Source organism: Bos javanicus, chromosome 11 (assembly GCF_032452875.1).
Source record: "Bos javanicus breed banteng chromosome 11, ARS-OSU_banteng_1.0, whole genome shotgun sequence".
In the NCBI taxonomy this organism is placed as follows: Eukaryota; Metazoa; Chordata; class Mammalia; order Artiodactyla; family Bovidae; genus Bos; species Bos javanicus.
The window spans coordinates 68,126,118-68,146,394 of record NC_083878.1 but is presented as its reverse complement, the minus strand read 5'-3'; the positions used below and the strand labels follow the sequence as shown (position 1 = coordinate 68,146,394).

Genomic DNA, 20,277 nt, shown 5'->3' with positions numbered 1-20,277 from the left:
GACCCCTCCTCGGACCTGTTGCCGGAACGGGTCTCCGGGGAAAAGTTGCGGGGATCTGCTGGACGCCCCTAGAGTGGAAGCTGGCACCGCGCGTCACCTGGGCGCTCTGCCCTGCTCGGGTTCGGGGCCAGATCTCTGGGCCTGCTGGCTGCGGCCCAGAGGTTCCAGGCTTTCCGGGACCAAAGGCCCCGCCGACAGCCCGATAGGGCGGTGGGCCTGGGGCTCCGGCGAGCGCCACGTGGCTGTAGCGCTCGGCGGGGGAGACTGTGTTCAGTGCTCGCGACCCAGCGTTTTTTTTCTTTCCCCAGAAAGCACTGGAATCGCGAGGCTGTATACCCCGCCCTAAGTGCTGGCTAATTACTCCCTCATGCGAGTGGATTTTAAAAGCTCAGAAACTTCCTGTACCTGCAATTGACGTTGAATTCTGAGATATGTTTGACATCTCTTTCAGAGTCTTTCCTTCTCTTTTAATTCTAGAGGAAAACATTCAAAAAGAATACTTCCTATTCAAGACGGCTATAAATGATGTTTGTGTGTGTGTGGTACAAATATAAATGTACGTAGAACAGAACTAAGATTTTTAAGAATTGTTCCTTAAGCTATCTCGAGACCCAAGTTATAATACACTGACAGCTCCATTAAAAAAGATGAAATAAAACTCTTGGTAAATTGAGACTCTTGAATATAGAAATGAGTAAAGCATGAACATATTTAACAAAGCTTTTAAACAGTTTATTGTTGCCAATATGTGAAAACAATAGCTTGTCAGGTAATTTACCTACATTATTGCTAATCCTCAGTAGAACCCCACTAGATAGGTTAATTATCTACATTTTGTATATAAGGAAACTGATGCCCAGAGAAGCTAAATGACTTTCTTAGACATCCTTTCAGCCAGAAATGGAAACTGAACCTAGATCTGTTTCACCCAAAGCCCATACTATGGGTGGTAGTTTTTCCAAAAAATAGGAATTAAGAACCGGATCTCCATGAGTCACAAACAGTGACACTCAAACACGGGGAAAAGAAAGAAAAACATGTAATTATGATGGTAAGTTTTAAATATGTCTTTTCTAATGGTTGACAAATCCATTAAACTCAAAAGAATAAGAATAAATAGAGTAACCCAGTCCTTACATACAGAACACATATTTTCTGGTTTTAATGGTTAATTGGATCTAAAAGCTGCTTCTTTACAGCAATTAATACACTGAAGATAAAAGTTTTCAAAAAAGCACAAAAAGCTAGAATTGGGGATATAAGTTTATAAAAATTATAAAGATATAATTTTTAACTGCAGGTTATTTGTAAAACAAACCTGAAAACAGTAATGAATACAGTTTTTACTGACAGTAAAAACACTGATTTCATTCTTAATTTTGGATTCTGTGTACTTCTATATTTTCTCTTTGATTTTATTATGAACATTTAGCATCTCTTTATTCTTTCTCTTATCCTCAACTCTTTTTTTTAAAAAGCCAGTCTTATTTCAAAATCATGATCCTTCCCCTGGAATTAGCCTGATTGAAAATCACACTTATAAAATTAAAAAAGGAAAAATGGTTGAAATCTGAGTCAGATATAGCAAAGGAACCATTTAAACACCAATAGGTTTAGCTTAAATTCCAAACAAAAATAAATTATATAATATATAAAATCAGAGAATTAAGACTAAGGAATAGACCTCTTTCTGTTCCCTGGCAGCACTGGAAGAAATGATCAGTAAACCAGTAATACCAACTAGGAATTAGTATCATGAAGAACTCCAAAGGGTGTCTGATGCCACCTACTGGATATCAAGCAGTAAGTATAAAACAAAGGGTTTTTTCTTGTTTTTCTAGCAATTATTTTATACAAATATATTACAATGAATGACCAGTTAGATAATCTGAAAGTATAGATTTTGAAGAACTGAAATCCTAAAATGAAGAAGTGGTTACCCCCAGCATCTAGCACTTCAAAGGCATTACACAAGCACTAACGGATAGGCAAAACCCTCAAAATAAGAACCTGAAATTCCAGAATGTTTGAACCTAAATTTTATGACCAGAATTTTAAGTAAAAAGCCATATGAAATAGAATAAACATAGGCTGACAACAGTTTATATATATCCTTGAGCAGGTATCAAGCTAAACTGATAGAATTGGAAACTAAAAATATAGTGAAAATGGGAAGCACAAAAGATTGTATTTGTCAAATAATCTTTATTTTTTTTTAAAAAAGCCCTGGTTTCCTTCCTCTGAGGCGTTTATACTCTAGGTGGGCAGAGGATAGTAGTAAATACCAGTGCTGAATGGCAGGTTTATTAAATGCAATGGAACTTCTGACAGAGGTGCATTTCAGTTGAGTTCCTCAGAGTACAAAGAACACAACTGTTGGTATTCTAATCCTTTAACTGTCTAAAAAGTTCCAGAACTGATGAATGCTGAATTAAAAAACACTATAATGACATTAAAATGAATTTTGTTTTCTGAGTTTCTGAGGAACTTATTTTATTCTTCGAAATGTAAAAATCAGGACTGTGATTTACTGACTTAGTATTAATCTTTCTTTGTGGCTACTTGGGACACTCTAACATCATGATATCCAATGTCACAAAATTAAAACTTAAAAACCTTTAAAAACACTGCTCTGCAAAAGTTAATTACTCCACAAATATTTGCTACTTTTAAAAACAGAGCAATGGCTAAACAGGGGTACATACATTACACGGAACGCTATGTAGAAGTTTAAAAAAAAAAGACGAGTGTATATATATATATATATAGGCATGGAAACATCTCCAAGGCAGTGCTGAGTAAATAGCTGAGTTGTAAGATGATCCCTGCAGCATATTATCTGTGTAAAAAACCAACCAACCAACCAAACACCTCAAACTGGGCTTTTTTCCTCATTTCCAACACTAAGTCTGCTACACACACACACACACACACACACACACGTCTGGAAGGAAACACTACAAAGGATTCACAGTGAATCAGGACTGTTCAAAAGGGATTAAGCAGTTATGTTTTAAAATTTTTATAGGAAAAATGTGTTCATTTAAGAGTTGGATAACTAAAAGTTAACTTAAAAACTTAGGGAAGTGGAATGAAGTTTAAGTCACAAAGAGAAAGACAAATATCACATATCACTTATATGTGGAATCTAAAAATAAATGGTACAAATGAACCTATTTAAAAAATAAAAATAGAGTCACAGATGTAGAAAACAAACTTATGGTTACCAAGAGGAAAAGGAGGGAGGGATAAATTGCAGGACTGGTACTGACATATTTATACTACTATATATAAAATAGGTAAGAACCTACTGTATAGCACAAGGGACTCTACTCAGTACTCCATAATGACCTATATGGGAAAAGAATCTTAAGAAGAATGGCTATATGTATAATTGATTCACTTTGCTGAACAGCAGAAACTAACACAACATTGTAAATCAACTATACTCCAATACAAATTAAAAAAAACAACAACACTAAGAGAAGTTGTTAAGTGAAAAAATGTTACTAAACTACATTCATGTACAGGTATTCGCTGAATGCTTTACTGGGTGCCAGGCACTTGTGGTGCTGGGGCTACCGCAGCAAACAAGACAGAAGCCCTGCTTCTCAAAGTTCAAAGGCATAGTAACAGAGTGTCAGGGAATGATAAACTATAAGGAGAAGGAAACTCTGCAGAGCATGTGGAAAAACTGGAACCCTCACAAATTGCTAGTGGGAATATAAAATAGGGCGGTTGCTTTGGAAAACAGACAGTGCTTCAAAAAGTTAAACATGGAGTTTAACTATACAACCCAGTAATAGCACTCCTAGTTACATACCCACGAGAAGTGAAAACGTATGTTCATACAAAACTTGGATACAAATGTCCATAGTAGCATTATTCATAATAGCCAAAAAAGTGGAACAACCCCAATTCCCATCAACTGATGAATTACAAATTACAGTGTGACAGGTGGGGGCTTCTCAGGTGGCACAGTGGTAAAGAACCCACCTGCCAATGCTGGAGACAAAATCAGGTTCGATCCCTGGGTCGGGATGATCCCCTGGAGAAGGAAATGGCTACCCACTCCAGTAGTCTTGTCTGGGAAATTCCACTGACAAGAAGCCTGGTTGGCTACATCCATAGGGTTGCAAAGACTCGGACACGACTGAGCATGCACACACGCATGCACACACATCCACAGAACAGAATATTATAAACTATAAAAAAGGGACGTGTGTGTGCCAAGTCTCTTCAGTCATGTCTGGCTCTGTGCAACCCTATGGACTGTAGCCTGTCAGGCTCCTCTGTCCATAGGATTCTTCAAGCAAGAATCCTGGTCTGGGTTGCCATTTCCCCCTCCAGGAGATCATCCCAACCCAGGGAGTGAACCCAAGTCTGTCTTCTGCATTGGCAGGTGAGTTCTTTACCACTGAGCCACCTGGGAAGCCCTTGAAGTACTATTTATGATACAAGATGAATGAATCTTAAAAACACTGTGCTGTGCAAAAGCAGCTAGACACAAAAGGTCACATATTGTGTGATTCCATCCGTTTGAAATGTCCATTTACATGAAAATGTCCAGAATAGATACACCTTTAAAGACACAAAGTAAATTTAGCGGTTTCTGGGTTGGAGGGTAAGGTGGAAGGGGAGGGATGAGCAACAGCTGTTAATGAGCATGGAGTTCCTTTTTGGGATGATGAAAGTATTTTAGTATTACTGGCGATAAATACATAACTGTCAATATACTAAAACCACTGACGTGGTATACTTTATTTATTTCTGGCCATGCCACAAAGGGCTTATGGGATCTTAGTTCCTGCAAGTTAGTGCAGGGTCTTCATCACTGGACTACCAGGGAAGTCTCTGAAATGATATACTTTAATAGGTTGAATTTTATTTCAATTTAAAAAAGCTAAATAAAAAAGAGTAAAACAGGGTAAAAGGATAGAGAGGGAAGGGGAGGCTGCTGTTTTGGATAAGGTAGTCAGGAATGACCTTATTTTGAGCAGTGACCTGAACAATATAAAGAAGCTAACCATGTAAATCTGAGAGGTGGGAGGAGGGAGAGGAGGGACATTCCAGGAGGAAAGGCAAGTAGGAAGACTCTTAAGGTAGATGCATACCTATTTGTAAGTAACAGCAAAGAGGCAAGTAGTGTGGCTGCATGCAGTAGCAAGGGGTGAGGCTGCAGGAAGCCATGGTCCAAACTGTACAGATGTGTACACCCACAGTAAGGACTGGTCTTCACTCTAAATGATAGAAAGCCATCAGAGCCAGAAGCAACGACCAGAGGTACATTTATAAGGTTCACTCTGCTGCTAGGTGGGGAATAAACTGAGGCAGAAGGGAAGGAAGGAAATCTATTAGAGATGGCTTCTGTTAGTACAGGTGGGTGAAAAATGGTCAGATTTGAAGTACATCTAATCACCACAATATACACTTTAAATATCTTAAACTTGTATTTGTCAATTATATCCCAATAAATATGGGAGAAAAAAGTGGTTGGATTCAAAATATACTCTAATGTTAGAGCTGAAGGGATTTCTAATGAATCAAATGTGCCACACAGGAGAGAGGAGCGAAGAACGAGCCTAAGGAGTTTCACTCTGTGCAAAGGTGTAAATGGAGAGGCCACTCAATGAGATGGGGAAGCCTGAGAGAAAATGACTGCGCAGGGAAATCAGAAGTCAATTCATCTTAAATTTGAGGTGCCTACTAATCCAAGTGCATCTACAAGACTGGAACTCCGTAAAACAGTCAGGCTAGAAGTATACAATGGAGAGCCACAGCAGAAGACATTTGACGCTTTGTGAAGGGATGACTCACCAGAGGCAGACAGGAGAGTCTAGGGGTTGAGCCCTGGAGCACTCTGACATTTGGATACTTAGAAGATTTGGCACAATTTATGTCTTCTGAGAGAAGCAGCCTGTTAGAAGAAGACAAGAATGCTCCATCTTTGTTATTCTTACAGAATCAGATGATCTGATGGATAAAAGTTTCTTCAAAGCAAGACTTGATCTCATCTCTAGATCTTTAAAGATTTCTTCCTCTTCCATTTCTTTGGAGTTAGCTCACAGAGAGTGAACCTATTGATCTACTAGGTATTCTCAGATTATTTCTTTACAAAGTATGCTGCCTTGAGGATCTCAAGTCAGCATACTAAAATGACAATCATACTGAACACCACACTAAAATGACAATCCAAATACCCATTGTTTGATTTGGGGCATATTATTTCATCCTAGAAATTTTAGCTTCCCAATAAGACAAGTGGGTGAGCTTTCCTTTAGATGTGCACAAGTGTGGTCAGAAACAGTCCTTATCGCAGATACTTTACAGATAGGCTGTATTTCGGAGGGTCAGGGTATGGGAATCTACTCAACTCATTTGGCAAAAAGTCTAAGCCGAATAACCCAACTGCTTGGGGTAGTGACACTTGTGCAGTGGGTACTACAGGTTGTACAGCTGACGTAGCACATTTAATGAACTATAATTGCTGCCCTTAAAAAAAGAGGCAATAAGGTTTCCCTGATGGTTCAGTGGAAGAGACTCCACCTGCCAATGAGAGAGACACAGGTTTGATCCCTGATCCGGGAAGATGCCATGTGCCATGGAGCAGATAAGCCTGTGCACCACAACTATTGAGCCTGTGCTCTGGAGCCCCAGAGGCACAACTACTGAAGCCTGTGCTCCAAAGAGAAGCCACTGCAGTGAGAAGCCCACCCACCACAACTACAGAGTAGCCCCACTCTCTGCAACTAGAGAAAAGCCCGCAGAGCACCAAAGACCCAGCCCAGCCAAAAATAAAATAAATAAAATCATTTGAAAAGGAGTTGGGGATGGACAGGGAAGCCTGGCGAACTGCAGTCCATGGGGTCGCAAAGAGTCGGATACAACTGAGTGATTGAACTGAACTGAATATTACACACACTGGTAAGAAACAATCTTAAGATGTAGCAGTAAGTGAAAAAACAATAGGTACAAAATAGAGTGTAAAGTTTGCTTAAACTTGAGTAAAAAACACATATACATGTAAATTATATGCTTATGTATACATGGAATATCTCCAAAAGGATATAGTTAGCTCATCAAATTGTGTTCCCCTGTGTTTATATTAGTTACTCAAAAAAAACCCCCCAAATTAAAAATCTAGCCACAAAGCCTCAAATATCACCGAGATAGGAAACAGAACAGGTAATGGTCATTAGAAAAAGAGATTCCTTCAAATAAGAAAAAGAAAAGCTTGCCAAAAGACAAATGGAGCCAAGGTTTGAAATACGTATTTCACAAAAGAAATATACACATTCTTAAAACATACATCTTCCTTAGAAACTAAACAAAACCAAACGCCATTATTTTAACCTTTAGACTGGAAACTTAAAAAACAACAAAAAACTTAAAAAACAACACTTAATACTGGTACACGTATATAAAACAGGAATGCTCATACTTTACTGGTGATGCTTGGGTTTTAGCCTTCTAACCATACATATATCAAAAGCCTTAAGCATGGACACAAAGGGTAAAGCATGCACCTTTCTCTCACCCAGCAATGCTGCCTCCAAGACCTAAACATGAGCAAATAAGGCAACAAGTACAAAAGAATACATGCAAAAAGGATACTACTTCAAGGGTGTTGTGTTTTGTTTTCCTTTACCCCTAAATAATCTACTCATAGCTTTGATTATAACAGCAAATCTTGGAAGGGAAGCCAATGTTTACCAATAAAAGATTAGTTAATAAACTACAGTATAACCAAGTAGCTACTAAAACCTAAGTTTCCAAAGAATTTATAAGAGCATTTAACAGATGTTCACAGTACAGGGGAGAAAAACAATTAGCAAAGAAAGCAGCATCTGATCTCTTTGGCTAGGGGCAAGAAATATACACCCATAGGAGCCTGGAAATACAAAACCAAAATGTTAACATTCTGGGGGTAGATTATAGGTGATTTTTGTTTTTTTTCCTACCTTCTGATTTCTCCCAAGGTTGTTTTTTTATTTAGATGGGAATACCAGACCACCTGACCTGCCTCCTGAGAAACCTATATGCAGCTCAGGAAGCAATAGTTAGAACTGGACATGGAACAACAGACTGGTTCCAAATAGGAAAAGGAGTACATCAAGGCTGTATATTGTCACCCTGCTTATTTAATTTATATGCAGAGTACATCATGAGAAACGCTGGGCTGGAAGAAGCACAAGCTGGAATCAAGATTGCCGGGAGAAATATCAATAAATAACCTCAGATATGCAGATGACACCACTCTTATGGCAGAAAGTGAAGAAGAACTAAAGAGCCTCTTGATGAAAGTGAAAGAGGAGAGTGAAAAAATTGGCTTAAAGCTCAACATTCAGAAAACGAAGATCACGGCATCCATTTCCATCACTTCGTGGCAGATAGATGGGGCAATAGTGGAAACAGTGGCTGACTTCATTTTTTGGGGCTCCAAAATCACTGCAGATGGTGACTGAAGCCATGAAATTAAAAGATGCTTACTCCTTGGAAGGAAAGTTATGACCAACCTAGACAGCATATTAAAAAGCAGAGACACTACTTTGTCAACAAAGGTCCCTCTAGTCAAGGCTATGGTTTTTCCAGTGGTCATGTAGGGATGTGAGAGTTGGACTATAAAGAAAGCTGAGCGCCGAAGAATTGATGCTTTTGAACTGTGGTGTTGGAGAAGACTCTTGAGAGTCCCTTGGACTGCAAGGAGATCCAACCAGTCCATTCTAAAGGAGATCAGTCCTGGGTGTTCATTGGAAGGACTGATGTTGAAGCTGAAACTCCAATACTTTGGCCACCTGATGCGAAAAGCTAACTCATTTAAAAAGACCTTGATGCTGGGAAAGATTGAGGGCAGGAGGAGAAGGGGACGACAGAGGATGAGATGGTTGGATGGCATCACTGACTCAATGGACATGAGTTTGGGTAAACTCCGGGAGTTGGTGATGGACAGGGAGGCCTGGCGTGCTGAGGTTCATGGGGTTGCAAAGAGTCAGACACGACTGAGCGACTGAACTGAACTGAATAAGCATGTATTGCTTTTTAACTGGGGAAATACGGTATTGGGACAGGGGCAAAAAACATAGAAGACACAAAAAATCCAGTTATATTTTTTCAATATTCTAATTTTTAAAACTATGAAGAATCATGATATCTATATCTATGTATAAAAAAAGAAAATGTGTAGGGAGATTATTTTTTTCTAGTTATAAAAATATCAAATACAAAAGGGTAGAAATTATTGCTTTATTTGAGAAACTTACTTCCAAATTACTTTTATGTATTTTAAAAAGTCATAAAGAGCATCCAAGAAAAAAACATATAGTTTCCATAGGAATAAGGACAAAAAAATGGGGTTGATGACTGCCCCAAACGATATTTCCTAAAGGAAAAAAATGTGATATTTAACTTCTTTTTGAGGCTAGGTAAGTGAACTACACACATCATAAATAAAATTTTCTTACTTTACAAGGAGGAAGGACTCTGATCCTGTTTTTGATGCATATTAAATACAAAAATCCATTGTTCTGATCAAGATGAGGGAAAAAACATCATTCTTCAACATTTCAGCTCATGCAATGAAATCCAAAGGTCTGTTGAATCCACCTTTTCGATTCATGTACTGCCTATGATGAGAAAATTTATTTATTAAAAAAATTGTGGGTTTGTCTTATAAAAGAAATAATCATATGCTTCAGAAGTTAAACCTATAAACTATTTCTAAAATGGCAACGTCTAGGGCAAGAAGTATTCAAAGTCAAAATCTAAACAAAAGCATGGAAATATACTTTCAGTATTATTTGGGAAGATTCTACAGACTTAAAAAAAAACCAATTGAAAATCCATATTTAAGTAACACCAAACAGCTACTAAGTTTAAGGAAAACAGAGAAGAGTTTCAAATAGGTACCTATCAAACAAATCTGATGACACACTGTACTAGTTCTCCCCATAAGACCTTATTTGAAGGTAATTTTATAATGGACTGTTGATTCTAGTATTTTAACTCACAGCCGTCTCAAATCACACTATTCATATTTCTAAATTAACTGAAGTATTAGTCTAAATTAACTGAAGTGATAAAATGTAGAGAAAAAGAATGTTTGCAGATGTCTTGACTTTTCTGTTCATGCAGTGAGATTTCAAGTATGGATTGGTTTGTTTTGTGGTATTAATAAAATATGCCTATACTTAGCAGATAGGTATTTACAGTTGAAATCCTTACATAATCAATTTAGATAAATAATTGAGAAGGAATCTATTTTAAAACCTATAATTATAATGAAATTAAAGTCTAAAGACTTGAGATTATGCTATTTTGAAGAAAGAACTACTTATAACCTAAAATTTTATGCCAACTACCCTTTCTCTGTAATAGTTTCTGGTTCATAGGTAAATTTAAAATTATTTTAACATACAAGAATATAAACAAGGAAGAGTAAATCAAGGAACAATATGGAAACCTAACTAAAGTAAGGGATTGTATGGAAAACTGCTACATTTCCTACAAACATGATTATCCCATAACAAATTCTTTCTCAAGCATATAATTTATATTAGTTCAAATGTAATAATGGCAGCTATGCATACCTATACTTTCTCTTCTGAGATACATTTATGGCATAGGCATTTACAGAGCCATCCACCTTTTTCCCCTGGAGAGAAGCAAAAAACAAAAACCAAAACACACACACAAACAAACAACACACAAGAGAAAGAATATATTAAATGCCTTGATCAAAGAGCTGGATTCCACAGACCTCTTTAATGGCAAGATTCATTTAAGCATGACATAGTCCAATGACTGAATTTTCAGATCCTGATGATACTGCAGGAACTCTCAAGTGTTACAATCTTGTTCACATCTTTATAGTCACATATAAAGAAATACCAATATTCAAACCAACAAATGCTCGTATGTATTATGTGCAAGGCATGCAGGGAAAGTGCGTAGCAGAGCCTCACCTTTTCTGGTCAGAGAATTCTTCAAAACCAGATACAAGTTATGGATATCTCCTCTAGAAAAATTCATATTCACAAAAATTTAACTTATGACCTGAACTGATGGGATTCTCAAATCAGTCACCATTCATATCTAATCCCATTTCTTGCATAGGCTTTGAAATTTTGATTTTTAAATCAAGAATCAGGATAACAGATACTAATGTTGTATCACTTGTACCTCAGACTTTCTTTTTCATTAATTTCTTTATGGGTCTTTTGATTCAGCAAAATGAACTCACCACTTTCTGTTCCTCATGCCTAAACTGCCTTCTCAACTCCCATTCAACCTTCAACCGTCTGGTTTTTGTGCATTCTTCGAGGCCAAGTTAAATGACCCAGCTGCTAGGAAGAGCTCTCTTCTCTAATTTCCACAGAACGTTAACTGTGCTTTCCTCACAATTCCCTCCATTTTCTACCCTCCATTTATCAAGATGTCTAATCATGATGATAACATCTACACAATCACCATGTGTAACATCACACTGTTGTTGTTTAGTCACTAAGTCACATCCGACCCTTTGCAACCCCATGGACTATAGCCTGCCAGGTTCCTCTGTCCATGGGATTTTCCAGGCAAGGATACTGGAGTGGGTTGCCATTTCCTTCTCCAGGGGATCTTCCCCACCCAGAGATCAAACTCAAGTCTCCTGCATTTAGCAGGTTGATTCTTTACCACTGAGCCACCAGGAAAGTCCATTAATCTTTTTTTACTAAGATCAGTTACTAAAGGCTAACTGATTTTTGAAAACTATTTGTAGAGTTGTATATTTTTAGCTCTCTTCTTATTTACATGTTGGAATAGAAAATTTGTCCATAAACAAAACCAACTTTGAAATTTTTTAGAATGTTAAAATAGAAGGGAAAATAAGTGACTAATTTGGCATTTGAAGAGGTTCCACCATAGATTAGTGATGAAATATCATAAGATACACATTACTGAAAAATACAAATGAGCTGAGGAACTATAATTGAGAGTCCTGAAGCCAAGTGCATATGAAATAACATCCTTGTTGATGTCATTAAAAAAACAACTGACATCATTTGTTCTTGTGGTACTCCATAATTTTTATGGAATCTATAAATTCTCACCTAATTTTTCCTTTATAAACAAACATCTTCAGCACAGACTACATTTAAAAGTAGTGGCTCCATCTTTACATCTGATACTCAGGAATTCCAAACATAAAGTCAGGCAATATTAAAACCAAAAAAAAAAAAAAAGAATTCTAATAAGGTCCTTCACTATTCTTCTAAAAACAGTGAAATTTAGTTGTCTCATTTTGAAAATATGTTTATTCATCCAATATATGTATTAATAAACCAGTTTACTTACAAAACGCTCATTGGAATAGCAAATAAGGAACTGGTATATTCAAGAAAAAAACCTGGTACAGAAATCGCATTAAATTTTAAAATGGGGTTCACATAACCATTTGTGAGAATCAAATAGCTCATTCTTAATTTTCTCACCTCAAAATAGTCATGCCTCTGGTACTCCTCTTAGGCCACACACTGTCATTTAAAAAATACACAGGAATCCTACAGAATGACATCAGTTAGAAGCTCTTAGAGCATCTGTGATTACCCCACTCCATTCATGACATAATGGAACACAAGATTAGGGGAAGTGGATTATTTTTGACACCTCCCCTCAGAGATTGCAACTTCTATTTGCAAAATGAAAAGGACTTAAAATTCTATAAAGAAAGTTTTAACAATATATTTTCTCTCCATACACACTCTCCCTGTCTATTCTTAATGGCTTCCTCTCTCTATCCTCCCTTCTCTCTTCATTCAATTTCCTCTCTCCCTCCATCTCCCCTTTGCTCTATTTCTCTCTACCCTATCTCCTTATCTTTCTCCCATCTCCCTCTCCACAACCTCTCCCTCTTTTGCCTCCCCACCTCCTTATTCTTTTCAATACGATGGTCAGGGCTAGAGAGCATTCAAATTCCTGTCAATCCCTCTTCTTGAGTTATGAGATATGTATGCTCCGTCTAGTCAAGGCTATGTTTTTTCCTGTGGTCATGTATGGATGTGAGAGTTGGACTGTGAAGAAGGCTGAGTGCCGAAGAATTGATGCTTTTGAACTGTGGTGTTGGAGAACACTCTTGAGAGTCCCTTGGACTGCAAGGAGATCCAACCAGTCCATTCTGAAGGAGATCAGCCCTGGGATTTCTTTGGAAGGAATGATGCTAAAGCTGAAACTTCAGTACTTTGGCCACCTCATGCGAAGAGTTGACTCACTGGAAAAGACTCTGATGCTGGGAGGGATTGGGGGCAGGAGGAGAAGGGGACGACAAAAGATGAGATGGCTGGATGGCATCACTGACTCGATGGACTTGAGTCTGAGTGAACTCCGGGAGTTGGTGTTGGACAGGGAGGCCTGGTGTGCTGCGATTCATGGGGTCGCGAAGAGTCGGACACAACTGAGTGACTGATCTGATCTGATGCAATGCCATCTTTATCTGGCAGCTGCATTTCATTCTGTTTCATAGCACTTCCCTTCCCTACAATCCTTTTTTTGGTTAACTCTATCAGCCTGACACCTCAAGAGTCATCACTGACTACTCACCTCCGTTCCCACCACCACTAACTCTTGTTTCTGAATTGTTCTCAGTTCTCTCTCCTCAGGTCAGGCCTTCATCATCTTTCACTACATGACTAGGCAGTTCTCCTAGTCTTTTGTTTGCCCTCCATGAGGCCCCAGGTCATCTTTCTAAACATACATATAATCTGTTGCTCTCTTGCTTAAAAACCATTGCTTCCTCTCATCACCAAAATAATCAACTTAAATTCCTCAGTATGGCTAAGGATATCAGCCTTCTGTGATTTGCCTCCCACCTCTATTTCTAGCCCCATCTATAGTCACCAGCCCATCAACATCCTTTCTCTAGTTACTGAATTTGCACCTCCTCCAATACTCTATGCCGCTTCACGCCGACAGGGCATCTCTGTGAGCTTTTCCCTCTACTTCAAATGATCTTCCTCCTCTTCTTTGTCTGATCACCTCTACTGGCCCTTTAAGATCTAATTCAAATATCCCAAGCAAATACTTCCTGAATTCCAATGGCAGCCCACAACTTCCTTCCCTTGCTTTCAAATCCCTTCACACAAACAGTTACTGTCTTCTAACAGAATAAACTTGCATCATTGGAAGAAATTACAAGTGATAATAAAAGAATATGGAAAAATGGGGCAGATCAGTTCACATTAAGAATACCTGACTGGCTACATGTTTTACTTACTTTTGTGGAGTCAAAGGAGGCAAATCCCATTAACTTCATCATTTCTATTTCTTCCTCTGTTTTGCCCTCTAAGTCTTCCTCTGCAAAAATAAGTGATACATTTTAAACTCATTTTATACATAAAAAAGAGAGCTGGCAATAGATTAATAGTTATTCCACTTTACCAGCAGAAAATATACTAAACAATTAGCTAAAGACTTGAATTTAATGAAAAATCCCTCAATTTGGACAGACTATAACTTAAGGTGCAAGGAAAAAGTGTGATCTCTATCCTCCATTGTAAGAGATTGCTTAAAAGGATATGCTTGGCATCTTTAGGAAGGACCACCTTCAACATCAGACAGTGAAGATACTTCCAAAATAGAATATTTTCATGTTTTTAACTGTCCTTCCTGTATCAAGAGCACCAAATAACTAGTAATTAGGGTACAATTAAAACAAAATCTCAAAACCATATGCAAATGAACACTATGTATGTGTGTGTGTGCGCGCATGTTCAGTTGCGTCCGATTCTTTCACAACAGCATGGACTATAGCCCGCCAGGCTTCTCTGTCCATGGGATTTTTCAGGCAAGAATACCAGAGTGGGTTGCCATTTCCTTCTCCAAGGGATCCTCCCAATCCAAGGACTGAACGTTTGTCTCCTGCATTGCAGGCAGATTCTTTACCGCTGAGCCACTGGGGAAGCCCTTAATGAATACTGTCAAAAACTTAAATAGCTAAAGATTCAAAAATTATACTTAATTTTATAATTGAATTTCTAAACAAGGCTGTACATTTCCTACAGTTATTTATCTAATATTACCAGTTATCTGACGTTCTTTGCTTTTTGTTTCTTTTGTTTCTTTCTTTTCCTCATCTCTTCTTTCTTTCAGTCGAGAAGGGGAAGGAGATGTGGATCTATGTCGTCTTGGGGACCTAATATTTAATAAGGAAAGATGTTAGAAACAGAGACATACCTGGTGACTTGTGTTGAAGAGCACAGATATACATGAGTGCATGAAAGGTAAAGGCTGAACAAAAGCCGGATTCTAGAGAAAGGAATTTGTTCCTCAAAGCAGAATGAGGAAGAAAGTTCTCCCTAGGCCCTGACTATTAACAAAAAATTATTTATTGTTTAATTATCAGTTACACTCAGTATAGCTAGGCTAAAAATTTTTTGTAAGGCAGAGAAAAGAAAACAAAAAGTGTATTTGATGGTTATTAAGAATCAGAGTCCACTTCTAAGATTCTTCCAAGATCTCACACTCTTGATTATATGGTTGAATAAACTATTATCACCAAAAGTTTATAAAAAAGTAAGACTATAATATACAAAACACTTCTTACTCCTGCTAAGTGCTTTTCATGTGTTATTTCTCAGTTACTCCTCAAGGCAACTCTATTATGTGGAATGTTATCAACCCCATTTTACCAATGGGAATGTTAGGTTTAGAATAAAGTGGGATAAAGTTCCGCTGATTTCATGAAACTGTAAGTCCCTTTGTAAGCGATAACAACAAAAGTCAAGAGCAGCGACTACGCAGCTGTGGTAAAACTTCTGCTTTGCTGCACTTACCTGGAACGCCTTCTGTGTGGGGACCGAGAACGGCTTCTTCTCCGATCTCGCTCCCGGGACCGGGACCTTTCTCGGCGCCGGCGTTCTCTTTCCCGGGATGTGGACCGGGACCGCCTACGCTCTAATAAAAACACAAAATTGCAGAGTCAAAAATTACTTCAAACATCTACTGGATGGTGAGCCGACCAACAGTAATATAATGCGAGCCATTTCTAGATGTCACATTTAAAAAGTAAAAAAAGACACATGAGATTAATTTTAACAGTATAGATTTAACCCAAACTTGGCTTCCCTGGTGGCTCAGAGGTTAAAGCTTCTGCCTGCAAGGCGGGAGACCTCGGTTCGATCCCTAGGTTGGGAAGATCCCCTGGAGAAGGAAATGGCAACCCACTCCAGTATTCTTGCCTGGAGAATCCCATGGTGGGAGGAGCCTGGTAGGCTACCGTCCACGGGGTCGCAAAGAGTCTGACACTACTGAGAGACTTCACTTCACTTCACTTCACCAGCATTTCAACACGCATTTATTTTTCCGCACTAATCAAGGAAAACCGGTGTGTTCGACACTTAAACAGCAGTTCTTAAACAGCAGTTCTCAATTCGGATTGAGAACTTGTTAAGTGCTCAATAGCCCTCTGTGGTTCGAGGGCTCATTTAACTTTTAAGATCAACCCTGATTAGCTGAAGGTGATAAAAACTAACGAGGGGGCAGAATCGAGGTTCTAAGTGAAATCTTCCCCTCTCACTGCCCCCTCTGGGGGCTGGGGCCAGAAGTCATTATGAGGTGAGCACCCTGAACGCAAACTCCTAAACACTGATTTCCCTACTATAAACTGGGGAGGAAACCCTGAGCGCTGAAGAACCTGGCGGCAGCACATGCTGAGTGTTAATGGAGTGTGGCATGCATTCTCATGTCAGCTTTGAAAGATAATATTTACCCCAGATGTCTAATTACGGGAATTCGGACGCAGGAGGGCTGGATGACTTGCACTAGGTCACCCAGAAATTGGGGGAACCATGGCCTGACTCTGAATTCCCAAGCCACAAGTAAAACAAAAGTTATTACAGGAGGCTGACAAAGAGTTGGCCAAACCCCAACTGGGTAAAAAAAACTGCCTTCAAACCGGAGGGCTGAAGCGTGTAGGGCCCAGGTCTTCGTTCCCAGTAGACCCCTCCCTTCTCCTTAGAAGAAACGGTTCCCCCCTCTCCGCGGCCCTTAGACTGGGAACCAAAGTGGGGACGAGTCTCCAACCGAGCCCTAGACCCTCAGAACCACTTCTGGACTCACCCCTCCGTGGGGAGCGGCTGCGACTGCGACCCATTTGGAATCCTTCTCCAGTACAAGTCGACCCGGAAACGGCTGTGCAACAACTTCCGGGAGGGCCGGGAACTGAGCTTTCACCGCCGACTGGGAAACGATAAAACGACTCGCCAGGGTTCCGGCATCTAAAGAAGGGAGGCTGCCCCAACCTGGTATCACCTCTTCCGAGCCCAGAGGTTCCGTGGAGAACAGAGTTGTCATCTCTGCTCCTCCAACCCCTCTTTCCTGGTGGCTGCAGTATCTTCTCTCCTGTATTTCGAGGTGGGGATTAGAATGTGCTTTGTTGTTGTTTAGTCGCTAAGTCGTGTCCCACTTTTTTGCGACCTCGTGGACTGTAGCCCTCCAGGCTTCTCTGTCCATGGAATTCCCCAGGCAAGAATACTGGAGTGGGTTGCCAGTTCCTCCTGCAGGGGAAATTCCCGACCCACGGCTGAAATCTGGTCTCTTGCATTGGCAGACGGGTTCTTTACCACTGACCCACCAGGGAAGCCCCTGCTCCCTGTTGGTATTCTAGAAATGTCAGGAAAAAGCCATATATAAACCACCCTAACACAGTTCTCACCCCCGCCCTGCCCCCATTATTCTTTCCTACCATCTTGTCCATAGGCAAAAAAATATTTCATATCAAACCAATCTAAACTTACCATATACAAAGTTTTAAGTCCACACGGGGAAGCAGTAGGGCAGGTCAGGAGGCAGAGGGAGCAAGGGGAAAGCAAGCATGGCTGAGAGCTTTTGTTGAGTTTTGTTGGAGGGAACAGCAGAGGCTGGGAAGCAGGCTAAGCAGGTTCTCTAAGACTGACCAGAGGCTCTTGAGATTTAAGGGCTGTCCAGAGCTGTTGGTACCTGGCCCTGGGATCTGTGGCAGAGGAATAATGCCTTGACTTGTGAGCTTGATAAAGGAGGTCATAGAGTAGGGGCTTCTTACTGGCTGGCTTACATATTAAAGTCAGACTCATAAGGGGACTCATTTGCTATCTCGAAGAATTAGCTAGTCCTGGGAAGGGCAGTCTTGGCAAGGCCCCAGATGTCAAAACACTAGAAAATGAAAGCAATTAAAAAGGCATGATTAATACAAGTATTCACAAAAATATTTATTGCACACCTAGTACCGGAGGATTAAAACATTTTTTTTTAACTTTTAAAATTTTTGGTTGCGCTGGGTCTTTGTTGCTGTACATGGGCCTTCTCTAGTTTCGGCCAGCAGGGGCTACTCTCTAGTTGAGGTGCGCGGACTTCTCAATGCTGTGGCTTCTCTTGTTGCATAGGACAGGCTCTAGGCTTTCGGGCTTCAGTAGTTGCAGCAGGCGGGCTCAGTAGTTGTGGCATACGGGCTTAGTTGTTACACAGCATGTGGAATCTTCCTGGATCAGGGATCCAACCCATGTTGCCTGCATTGGCAGGTTGATTACTATCCACTGTATCACCAGGGAAGTCCTGTACCAGAGGATTAATCAATGAAAAAAGCAAGTCTGTTCTTGAGTACTTGCAGTCCACTGAGGGATACAAACAAGTAAATAGTATCAAGATGCAGGAGAGGGGCAGAACCAGATACTAGGAGTTCACATGAAGTGGATACCTAACTCCTTTGAGGGGAAGGGTTCTCAAGGAATGTTTCCAGGAGGAAATGATGTCCAAATGAGACCTTAAGGATGAGTAGAAATTAGCCAGGTCAAATGGGGTGACTTTTGTAGTGGGGACAAGGAAAGAGATTGTCCAGGCAGAGGAGACTGCATGTGCCAGGACAAGAGGCAAGGGAGCAGATGGGCTAAAAGTAGAGACCTATGGAGCAAGGAGTGAACGTGTGAAGACCAGACTGGAAGCCTTGTAGGCTGTGGTCAAGTTACCCTGATGTAAAAGCAACAGAGAGCTGTTCATTCAAGGGCTTTGAGGACCGGAGGGAATAACATTTGAGTTTATTCAGAGAACATGTTGGGTAATGTGGAGACTTGCCTGGGAGGTGGGGGTGCAAAACGCCTAGGAGGATGGTATAGTGGTCTAGGTTGGGACTCCAGTCACCTAGACTAGAGTGGTTATCAGTAGGTAATGTGGAAGTGGCTGAATCTGAGAATTGGTAAAATTGGAAAAACTTGATTCTTAGATGTCTGCATGAGAGTTTGAAGATTCAAGGAGACATCCAGGTTTCTGGCTTGTGAAACTGGGTAGATGGTAACATCATTTGCTAAGATAAGGCATATAAGTTTTGGGTGAAGGCTGTATATCTGGACCTACTAATGTGAGGAGCCATGCTGAACACCCAAAAGGAGATGCCAACTAGATGCGTATCTGGAGCTTGGAAGAGAGGTCTCGGCTGGAACCACACAGAAAAGGAATCATCAGAATACAGGTGTTCATTTGAAGCCACAAGAGCGCATGAAACCACTCAGGGAGGCTGAGAGAAAAGGGCCTGGAGACAGCTAGAGGAAGAACCCCAAAAGGAGACTAAGGGGTAGCCAGAGAAACAGAAGGAGTGTTATCAGGTAAGTTTTAAGAGAAGTCTGCTGTTTCAAGAACAAAGTGGTTAATTTAAAATGTTAAAATAAGAAGAAAAAAAAAAGAAAAACAAACACCAACCCCCCCCACCACACCCCTGCCCCCTCCCACAACCCCCCACCGCCGGCCATCTAACCTAAAGGATTTAGCAACAAAGTCTTTGTTCACTCAGTTTTATGGAGTTGTGAATGACTTTTACAGTGGAGAGCGAATTTGTATACCCCCCCCCTTTTTTTTGGTCTTTGTGGCTTTTGAGATCTTAGTTCCTCCACCAGGGATTGAACCTAGGTCCCCCTCAGTGAATGCATGGAGTCTTAACCATTGGACCACCAGGGGATTCCCTGCATAACCCTCTTGAAAAGTTTGGCTTATGCAGGGCAAAATATGGCAGGGCAAAATATGGGTGGAGGTAAATCTGGAGGTTTTGTGAAGATGGGAGAAACCTAAGCATGTTTAAAATATTGGTATGAACAAGTCAGTTTAGAGAAATAAAAAAGTACGAGAGAAAGAGAAAACCAAAGGAGTAAAGTTTCCTAAAGGGACAGCCCTGAGATTTACCTCAGGCAGAAAAGTGCCCCCTCTCCCCCACCTGAAGATGTGGGACAGAAACTGTGCTCTGCTAAGGCTTCCTTATTTACTGATCAAGTTGCCCTCTCTCAG

The 20,277-nt window shown here is 40.1% G+C and overlaps 1 protein-coding gene and 1 long non-coding RNA gene across 3 annotated transcripts in view; one reads left to right on the top strand and one right to left on the bottom strand.

Annotated features, from left to right (window-relative positions):
- Positions 1 to 710: 710 nt before the first annotated feature.
- On the bottom strand, positions 711 to 17,176 carry SNRNP27 (small nuclear ribonucleoprotein U4/U6.U5 subunit 27). Of its 2 annotated transcripts, XR_009739472.1 has the most exons (7): positions 17,092 to 17,176; positions 15,807 to 15,927; positions 15,054 to 15,166; positions 14,249 to 14,328; positions 10,587 to 10,651; positions 9,462 to 9,623; positions 711 to 5,917 (listed from the first exon to the last, which is right to left on the bottom strand). XR_009739472.1 is itself a non-coding variant. In XM_061432893.1 (6 exons), exons 1-6 carry the CDS (start codon positions 17,123 to 17,125, stop codon positions 9,569 to 9,571), a joined length of 468 nt encoding a protein of 155 aa, XP_061288877.1. In that variant the 5' UTR covers positions 17,126 to 17,176; the 3' UTR covers positions 9,230 to 9,568. The 2 variants fall into 2 exon arrangements, 1 of the variants encoding a protein (XP_061288877.1); XM_061432893.1 differs by lacking the exon at positions 711 to 5,917 and having other exon boundaries at positions 9,230 to 9,623.
- A 121-nt stretch (positions 17,177 to 17,297) lies between these two features.
- LOC133257257 (uncharacterized) overlaps positions 17,298 to 20,277 on the top strand; it is a 36,443-nt gene continuing 33,463 nt past the window's right edge. The window contains exon 1 of the long non-coding RNA XR_009739473.1: positions 17,298 to 17,385. This is a non-coding gene — a long non-coding RNA (uncharacterized LOC133257257). The remainder of the gene's footprint in view (positions 17,386 to 20,277) is intronic.